Raw genomic sequence first — 10,692 nt, 5'->3', positions numbered from 1 at the left:
TTTAATGAGTTTTATTCTATTTCTGTCCACTTTAAATGAAGTTACAAAGTTACGATGATCTGAAGGGAAAATTGCTGTTTTTGTCTCTGGAGTCTGGTGGAGAGTGATGGTGATAATACTGCTGTTTCTGGTTAGTGCATTTGCATTGTTTTCCATTTCACAAATATCTACACATCAAACTATGTGAATTAAGGGTTTATTTCGATGGTACGTTGGTGATTTTTGGAACAGCGCAAGGATTAACTTAATTGTTTCAGTTTATCAGCTTGCTCAGTAAAATTACTGGTTTTGTCTATGGAATCTGGTGGGCAGTTGCACTCATTGTTTTGTTCTGAGATTATGATGCTCTAGATTCCTTCAACATTAAGATGATCATAAAATGGATTTTACCATCATCTAATCCTTCAGATGCTTTTGTGAAACGAGGCCTGTTTCATCAGCCATCCAGAACCATCAGCAGACAGAATATTTTTAAATACAGTCATTGGAGAGTCGAGAATGTAACTGCAGGCAGGATTTATTTTTATGACCTGAACACAAGATGGATGCTGACAGAATAGACTGATGACTCCCACTGCGAAGAGTTCAATTACTCTGCTCTAATATTTATAATGCTCTAATATGGAGTTTTACATATAATGCAGTCAGCAAGGGAAAGTCTGACACCCTGGACTTCAGTCAGCTGTTAAACAACCACATTTAAACCTGCGGTGATAACCTGTGTGTGTTCAGCACCTGATTTATGAAGGCAACAGCTCGTTACTCAGTTAGCTCCTGGACTGAGTCTCACACTGACCCTCAAGGGCCCCGTTGGTCAGATGTGGGTTAACTGACTCAGGCTAAAATGTCGCACTTTTATTTTGAAATAAAGGAATAGGTATGTGAAACACTGATCAGCTTTCACATTATTGGCTTTATGAGCTTTAATCGTATCAAAAGCTAAAATACCGGACCAGACTGGTCACGTGACTTTTTCTATAATATGTTGCTGCAAATATTTCACAATAAAAGCCTTTTTAAGAAATGTTTCTGTCCACTGAAACGCTACAGGAAATGGCCTTTCTGTGCTTCATCTAACAAACTCAAGAAGCTCATTTGTCTCTTACTTCAGAACCGCTCTGTGTGGACTCCTGTTCTTTCTCGCGGACCATGATGCCGTTCTCCGCCTGCTGGAGCTGCAGCCTGACGGCCTGGTCCGCCCTCCTCCTCCGATCCTGCAGCGTCTCCAGCAGCTCCTCCAGCCTCAACGCCATCCCCCTGCTGCCCCGGGAACTCTGGGAGCAGGACACAGCATCAGCATCAATCCACACATTTCACACAGAGCGAGTCAACAGCAGGATGAAGGAGCAGTTGAACAGCTGTAAGACACTCTCACCTCCTCCACCTCCTCCTCCTCCTCGTTGTCCTGCAGTACTCCTCCTCTCCTCTGGAGGGCCTCGATCTTCTGCAGCTGCCTCAGTTTCTGTAGAAAAACGTTGCTGCTGGTTAAAACCTGCAGGGATTTCCCCAGAAGATCTGGAATCACAAAGACACAAAGACAATGTCATCGAGATTACCACAACAGATTCAACCACAACGCTCAATTTACAACAAACCAGTTAATACCAGTTTATATATATATCACTTCACCTAGTTTAAACCAGCTTTTATTAGTGAAATCTTCAACATAAACCAGTTTAATCCAGTTTTTGCAAGTTTAAACCAGTTTACAGTAGATCAAACCAGTATTTCAAATCGCCTTTATCTCTGCACCTACAGCAAACCAGTTAAAACCAGCTTATATATCATTTAACCCAGTTTCAATCAGTTTCTATTCTAAACCAGTTAATCTTTGATATACACCAGTTTGTAGTGGATCAAACCAGTGTTTTAAATCTCCTGCAACCCTCCACCTACAGCAAACCAGTTAAGACCAGTTTATATGAAATTTAGCTGCGTTAAAACCAGTTTGGATTAGTTATATCTTCAATATAAACCACTTTAATCCAGTTTTTGCAAGTTGAGACAAGCCCAGTCTAAGACAGAGCCGACAAAAATAGGGACAAAAACTTTCTAAAATAAAACTAAACAGCTTGTTTGCATTCACGTATGGAAGAACATTTACAACAATGTGACAAAAAAATGATTCAGCCACCAGACTCCATTCATAAAAACAGTGATTTAATTTTGATTTTGAGTTGCTGGTCTCCCGCCGCCTCCATCAGTTAGTTTGTGTTATTGTGTGACTTCCATCTTGAGTTCGTGCCACATGGCCGCAGGGACGTGACGTCATGTGCAAACAAGCTATTAGTGATAATCTATCCTCAGTGCAGCTGTGAGTAACACTATAAATACTACGACTAATATTAACGCTCATTACCTCTCCTCATAGAGTCGTATGTGAGCTGCCCTTCAGTCAGCCTGTCTGGTCTGATCCGTAGATCCTCAACTCCGTCGATACTGACAGCAAACTGCAAACAGACCGAGTGTTAGCACGCTAAAACACAAAGCATCCATCAGAAAGCACACATTGACCTGATGGTGGCGCTGTATGAAACCTCAGAGGATGAACAGAGTTTTTATAGTTCATCCTGAGGGGAACATGAACCAAACTGCATCCAATAATTCACTTATTACCACTAATGTCAACCTCATGGTGGCGCTACAGTGTGAGTGTCAGTGGGATTCATCCACCGGGGAACATGAACGTCTACACAACATGTCACAGCAATCCATCTAATAGCAGTTGAGATATTTTAGCCTGGACTAAAGCGATGGATGAACGACTGACACTCTTCACATTGCTAATCCATTAGCATTAGAGCTATTTATTGACCAGCAACCGGTAGACGCCGTGGCTCTATGCAGCACCTCTTATGTGCTGAACTCACAGTGGGATTGTCAGGTTTGAGCTGCTTCCTCCGCTGTCGACTGAACAGCGGTGACCAGCTTGTTGGCTAAAATAGATCCAGAAAGCTTCCCGTTGGACTGTTTTAGATAAAGGCTGCAGCAGGTGACCATGGTCCGGCAGCAGGTGGTGATCATAAAACGTCAGCCGGCCAATGAGCACGGCTTACGGTGGCACGCAAATACACCGAGCTGAAACAAATGTCCTTCATAGAGACAGGAGACGAGGATAAATCCAGTCTACAGTCGGGCACGCTTCAGATGAGAACTTTACTGCCTACAGGTCAGAGGTCACATCAGCCTGACAATAGATTTAGATTACACTCTAGAGCTCCAGTTAGATGTTTCCATCCATCTTCTGAAAAGATACGTTTACCTAAAGGTTTTCCAACTATGAATACGATTTAAAAAGGCCCTTTTCTCTTTTATATTACTTACAAATTCATTTGTTTTACATCTTTATCTTATTTAATTTGGGTAAATTTGTTAATTAGATCTATATCAATATTATATATCTATTTGTGGTCGTATCGTTTGAACTTTAACATACTTTAACTGGACAGCCATTTTGTTCATTTATCAACAATTAATCAACAACCTGTACAGCTGCGTGCCTAACATTCATGTTTGACTTGACTTTATCTTAAAAGCAAACTTTTGTGCTGCACACAACCAAATTGATTATACATATAATGTTTCCAACAAACATATTGTCTGTTCAAAAAAACGCAACAGCAGCTATTTCCTACTAGCTTGAATATGTCAGCTTGAGTTCAAAAGTTTAGTTTAATTCTGTGTCCCATTTTTCGACCTTGATGAAATAAGCAACACATATTTTCGTTAGTTTATTCATTAGCTTTGACTTTACACTGGCGCACATTAAAAGTGATTATCCTTTGGGGAACAGTCAGGAAATTTAATGGTGTGACCGACATCTGCATTATTGTGGAGAACAAATTTACTATACTATGTTAAGTCTTTAGTTACCTTTAAAAGTTACAACTGTTATTAAAGTTGCGTTCTTACATTTCCAATTATCCATATTTTCAGACGGTACGTACCTCCAGTGCTCGGCGGTAAAAGTCTGAAGCCAGCATCAGGACTTCCTGTCGTTTCTCGAGCAGGCGGAGAAGCAACAACCATCCCTCCTTCAGAGATGCTGCCATGGCCTTGTACACTTCCTCCTCTTCCTCCTGTTTCTTGTTCCTCTTCTGCTCCACCATCATCCCTTCATCCCTCCTCCTCCTCAGCTCTGTCTGTCGGCTCTTTTCCACCACAGACAGCACTTCCTTCTCATGTTTCTGGAATAATTGAATTATTAGTTTTCAGTCACAAAAACAGTAAGTAAAAATAAGGAACTGGGAAGACACCCGCTCCTCCAATGGCCCCGTTACGTTAGCAGAAATCACAACGTTAGCTTCAGGTTTCAGAGTACGTTTTTAAGTTAAGCTACGTCATGTAGCCAGAGTTTCTGTCACACTACTTCACTTCTTTATCTTTCATCAAAATTAAAATGAAATAAAACTCAAGAACAAAAGGTCAACTGCTACAGTTGACAGATGCACTGAAATAGTTTGGTGACTATCAAAACAACAGGGACAACTTATGAGAACAGTTTGTGGCTATCAAGGTGGTTTAAAGATGTATTTAAATAATTTCCAGACTTAAAATCTAATTTTAACGTAAATATTATCTGGTTGTGATTTAGCTAACTAGCAGCTAATAGCAGCCAACTAGTCATAACAACTCCGATTGACATTTGTAGTAACTTCCTCAACAGTATTTCATTTAAACCAATTAAATATGGTTTAAAAAAGATTGTGTAGTCAATATTTATATTTTCATAATATTAACGAACACTATTTTCCATGAACCAACGGACAAACTATAAATTTGGAGATACTATTAGAAAGGATTGTTAGTGGATATTATGGATGAAGATATGATGACTGTGCCCGTATATTTTCATGGTAGTTGTAGTTTTTGTCCACAACATAATCAATTTTTTTAACTTTTCCTATTTTCAATAAAATGCTGTCCCAAGACACGCTTTAGTTTAAAGACCGATTAAAGAAATGTTGATTTATTGAATTACAGAAGCTACGTGTGTACCTTGAGTTTCTCCATCAGCTGCTGCTGTTCCTGGACCAGTGTCCGGTTTTCTTCGTGGTTCGATCCGATCTCACAGAGGCCTGGATGGACCTGGACCAGCTGGAGGTGGACCACAGACCCGCTCTGTACACACACACAATAATCTACATTTTACCATAAAAACTAGATACAAACTCAACTTCAGGGTTCTGGAGCTTTTTATTAATGTCTTCTTCAAACTTCCCCAGATGATTACTGACAGACACTTACTCTGTGTCTTACAAGTTTCCTGAAATGTTATGTTTAAATATGTACACGAGACATTATCTAATCAAAGATTTTGGATATCTCTTTATCCCCCCCTTAAATCACAAACTAATGTCAACAGCTATAAAAGAAATCAATTTTCACGATTTTTATAGCAATAATATGGGACATAAATCAGGCTGTAAATGATTTATGAACATACCCCTCAGTAAAAACCTTCAGAATATAAAGAGGAATAAAACTGGAAGGTTTGGTGTCTGTAAGAGCTGCTGAAGTATAACAAATTACCATTAAATATCCATATTGCAAATTTACTTACATTTTTTGGACACTACAGGTAAATAGGGTAAATATTTCAACCAACCGATATCACCATGAAACTTAACAAGTTTATTATTTACATTAAGACAATTATTTCTGTATTACAAGTTTTCTGAAATTGTATGTTCAAATATGCAAATGAGCCATTATCTAACACTAACTTTTGGTAAAATATAGTCACAAATAGATAAATCATAATAAAATAAATGTGTATTTTGGGGGCATAGATGCACACTGATGAGATTAAAGCTGGTTAGAGTCACAGTTTGGTGTCATTTTGTTCAATTGTTCCCGTTAGACTGTTATATTATTATGTTGTTTTATTTTATTCTGTTGTGTTTGCCACAGAGCGACCCGCTGAGCGCTGTAGGTGAAAAGTAGCTGCGTGGTATCGCTGCTCGTGTGTTACACATTCCTCAGCGTGATAGGGTATCTCCGGCATGTGGACCCGAAAAGGACACAACATGACTCGTGACCACACGTAGAAACAAACATACACTTTAAAAACAACAACAACAGTGCCCAAAACTATTATCCTACACATGTACAAATATCATTTTAAATACACTCTCCGTCTGCGAGGTGTCAGATGTTGCTCTCTTCCTCTTACAGCAGCATCAGGAGCTAAAACAGGAAACAGCACACAGACAGAAAAGTGACGGACTTTAAATGAACCGAAAAGCTCGGCTCTCCTGAAACTGCATCTGAAGGTTACTTCAGTTCAGTTATTTTATTATTCCAGATGGGAAAGTGGATTTTTCAGAGGCACAAACATAAAAAAAACAATACAAATACAGACAAAAACTAAAAGTACCAAAAAACACAAAAAAATTACATACAATATAAACCATAATACAACAATAATGCAAATACAATGAATGTGCATGATGCTTAAATTGCATGTGTAAATAAGATGTGCTATAAAGCTAAATATATAGTTTCAACTAAATCCCCAAACCATGTTTTTCAGCTGAAAACCCAAATTTATTTAATTAAGACTTTGAGGCAGATATTCTAATATAGGCTAGTCAAAGATAACAGTTTGATACCTAGCTTACTAAAGTAAAACTAAAAGCTGTTAACTTGTCACTTAATTTGAACAATCTAATAGTTAACTAAAATTCAAGCTAATATAGCGCACTTAAGTCGAGGTTAGCTGTCGAATGTCTTGCTAATAGGAAACAATTTAGTACACTCTCTCACAGCCCAATCATTGAAAATCAGGCTAACACTAAAGCTCATACTTAAAAGTGGAGAATCCAGAGAAAATTTTAGGATTCAAAAAAGGGTTCAAAAAGTAGAATTTCAGTTCAAAATTCAAAACAGTAATATTTAATGCTAACTAAATACAAAGCTAACAGTTACAACTAAAGCAGTGTGTAGCCTAAAAAACTACATCAAGCTCTCTAAAGTCTAAACTAACGGACTGTGTTTACACAATGTTTCTGAACTATAACCCTTCATAGCTGTCTTTGTAGCTACAGATACATTTGTCTAATTTAGTCATTGTTATCATGTTACGTGTAGCTATCTGCTAACAGATGAAACCAGATACATCAATTTGTATGACTTTGTATAGTGTTAGGGTTTTATTTGTTGCCAGTGATTCGCAGTCACTTTTACACTCGTTTCTGGACACTTTTAGAGGTCTTTTTTATAACTCAATATGTGGTTATAATGGTCTTTGTGATACAATAGCAAAAATGTGTCTACTCATGTAACCCCCTTGGATGAGCTGGGTTTTAAGCAGTGAGTTCAATAGTGTCTGTTAAGGTGTTGTGATTGTAACCTACGTTTAAAGCTCAACAAGCTGAATGCTTTTTGGCCTCTTTACGTACCTCGAGAACGGAGACGACAATCTGCGACTGGCCGGCCTGGACAGCGATAGTGCTGAGGGTGGTGAAAGACCAAGATAACTTCATGTTCCCTTCTCTTCCTCCTCCTCTTCCTCCCCCAGTTCCCCGCTCGGACTTCATTTGTCCTCCACATGTTTCTTCGGTCTCTCCGGACGTCATGAAGAAAGACTAAATCCTGTTACAAGTTCTGGGGTCACTTTAAGCTCGTCTCAACATCAACAAGTTTACTCATAGTTCCACTTCTGTTATCCTCATTAATCCACTCTACCTCCAGTTTCCAACGTTTTTTTGTTGTTGTTTTATTTCTCTTTGGTAAAGTTCCTCGAATAGCTCCTGAAGTGAAGCCGAACCAGTTCGTGTTGGTTCGCAGTGTGAACCCCTTCAGCCGGATTCACTCCGTTTCAACAGCTGTAATCCAGTTGCTGGTTGTTCGGAGGTCTTTAAACGTCGACAGTTGAAACTTCTACAGAACATAAAGAACACGAATTAATGTAAATGTTAATATATTGATCCAGAGAAAAGTTTTAGTTTGATTTGATGCAGTTAAAACATTGTAAACTGGATACAGACCATAAGCACTGCGAAAATAATAAAACGTATTAACAATAACCCCTTAAAAACATTAAATATCCCATCAGTACAACCTCCCTGTACCAAAACAATCAATGGAAGGATCAATGCCGTTAGCTGGCTTTAACTGTACGGACACTGATTCTGTGAGTTTGGCAAAATACCAAATGAAACCAGCTCAAGCCTGTGTCCATCTGTAGCATAGACGGCGTCTACGTTAGCCAAGAGCCCAAGAGCTAAAGTAGACTTCAACCGGATTTAGATGATATCTGATATCTTCAGCTTTAATTATCAGCAGTTTGTCATTATTGCCATAAATGGACAATTTAATAGCATCAATTAGTCGTCACTAAATATAATTTGATTTATGAACGATGAAAAAGTCATTTTAGGTTATTTTTGAATTACAGTATATTTGTCTACATTCAGTTAAGTTTTGGAGTTATATTCAGAATATTTGTGGAACAGTTAAACCCTGATTCAAATTCCTTTACTGTAATTATATCAGTATATCAATATAACATTATGATGCTGTTTTTATAATTATTTCATTAATGGTGAACAGATAATTTACTATTGCTTCATAGATCAGTCTTAAGATATTGATTACAACAAATTTAGGGTTGCAGGTTGCGAAACATCTCTTTAGCAAATCTATACGGTTGTAATTTGACCTTTGATTGGGGCCAAAACATCTGACCCAACTCGACCCAACCCCGGAAATTTTTAGTGTGAGCCCAAACCGAGCCCGAACCATGGCAGCAGATTTGGGTCCGAACCCGTCAGCGAATCAAAGCTCTAAAAACGATGCAGGTCTAAATGTTATTTGTCCATCAATAAATGGTTAATTCATCTTTCTATAAATTGATTGATTGATTTATTATCAATTGAAGGGATAATTTTTCATAACCTGACAACCCGAACGTTGGTTATTACTGATGGAAATTAAGTAGGAATTAGCAAAAACACAATTATGTATCCGCACTCTGAATGGGCGGGGCTTAATCAAGCTGTGGGTGGAGCTTAAACCTGAAAGTGGCAAAACTAACTGTAAATTGTTCATTTAAGCCTCAAATTGTTCTGGGTCGATTAAAAGTTGTTATATTTATTAAATAACTATTTACAGAACCAGTTGTTGTTTTCAATAAATGTTGCTATATTTAGGAGTACGGATAATTACGTGATATTGATACTGATTGAAAAAATCAATCAAATGATGGAAGTCCCAAGAAGAAATTGAAATGTCAAGTAATTGGATAAATTTATGTATATGTATATTTATGACTCTCATGCAATAAATTACAAAAATGCAATAATGAATAAGCAGAAAATTACTGAAGCTCATTTGCGCCAAAGATTCTGTACGTTATTATAATTAGAAACTTTATCAAAATGTCGACTTAGCATCTCAAATTAATGACAAAATGTCTCAGTTTTGGGCCCAATTTGAACTTAATAAATATAAATAAATAATTTAACGTTTATTACAAGCTAAAGCAAACTACATTGTGCACATAAGACAGTGCTAAACTAATAAAAAATGTCTCAATATTTTGAATTAGTATTTCAAAATAATACAAAATTTCTCAAATATGGAGAAGAAAATACTAAGCCAATCGTTTGATAAAGTTTCTCTTCATAATGACTAACATTGCGTCACATTGGTGGAAATGGGCTTCCATAGAAAACACAAGTGAAACATCATAAAAACTTTATCTTTCTTCCAATCACCACCTTTAATATAATTATTAAAGTATACATATCTGGTACATGTGGGTTTAAACAATGTGTTTTCACACAGCTGATGAAGAAACCTCACTACAGACTTTAAATGCAGTAAAATGTACATAAAGACGAGCCTACCTTCAGGGAGGTCAGGACGCTGCTGCTGCTGCTGAAACTGCGGAGCCACAAAAACACTGAGAGGAAACACAGCGAGGGAGAGAGAGAGAGAGAGAGAGAGAGAGCGAGACAGAGAGGGAAAGAGGTGGTAAAAATAGATGTGGTTTCCAGTGGGATTATCACTCAGCTGAATGACAGAGAGACATCTGCCTTCCATAAACAAACACTCCACCCTCTCTGTCAATGACAGTGTGTAAATATATCTGCAGGCCCAACCTAATGAAGACATAGAGACCTTGGCATTGATTAACTATCAGAACCATTAATTATGAACTCAAGTACTGTAAAAGTACAGTAATTATTTTATTGTAATTTTATGCTATTTAACAATGCAGAGACAAATACTACTAATAATAATACTTTTTACTTCATTGATAACTTGAGTGACTTAGTTACTAATTAATAAAGCTACTATGCAGATTCTGATCAATAAAACAGAACCAACCAAACACTGACTAATATAATTAATAATTATATATTAATTAATAATTAATAATTACAATAATACAAAGCAAAATATGTACATATAGGACAGTCATGACAGTGCAGGAGAGGAAGGAAGCCTGAAAGGCTCATTCAGAGTTGTCCCGCTGTTATAACTGAACCAGGAGATTGGACTCAACGACTCAACACAAAAAGGGCTTGGTTGAAAACACACAGTTTACTTACAAAAGTCCAGGACACAGAAGGGAAGGAACACGGGAAATATCCACTCTACAGGTGAGCAGCTACTAAGACACAGGTGCAGGTAATCAGGGTGGAGCAAACAATTACTAACGGCGGGAAAACACACAAGGGC

The 10,692-nt window shown here is 37.6% G+C and overlaps 1 protein-coding gene across 1 annotated transcript in view; it reads right to left on the bottom strand.

The window, feature by feature from the left end:
* ccdc141 (coiled-coil domain containing 141) overlaps positions 1-9,931 on the bottom strand; it is a 30,074-nt gene extending 20,143 nt beyond the window's left edge. Inside the window, exons 1-7 of the mRNA XM_035676636.1 lie at positions 9,855-9,931; positions 7,404-7,884; positions 4,999-5,121; positions 3,948-4,187; positions 2,360-2,450; positions 1,376-1,515; positions 1,107-1,274 (exon numbers count right to left, since the gene is read on the bottom strand). Of these exons, the coding sequence (XP_035532529.1) occupies positions 1,107-1,274; positions 1,376-1,515; positions 2,360-2,450; positions 3,948-4,187; positions 4,999-5,121; positions 7,404-7,580 (939 nt within the window). The 5' untranslated portion in view covers positions 7,581-7,884; positions 9,855-9,931. The remainder of the gene's footprint in view (positions 1-1,106; positions 1,275-1,375; positions 1,516-2,359; positions 2,451-3,947; positions 4,188-4,998; positions 5,122-7,403; positions 7,885-9,854) is intronic.
* Between the last annotated feature and the right edge of the window lie 761 nt (positions 9,932-10,692).

Source organism: Morone saxatilis, unplaced genomic scaffold (genome assembly GCF_004916995.1).
Source record: "Morone saxatilis isolate NCDOM2014 unplaced genomic scaffold, NCSU_SB_2.0 Contig5, whole genome shotgun sequence".
Taxonomy (NCBI): Eukaryota; Metazoa; Chordata; class Actinopteri; family Moronidae; genus Morone; species Morone saxatilis.
This window is presented reverse-complemented; position numbering and strand designations above follow the sequence as displayed.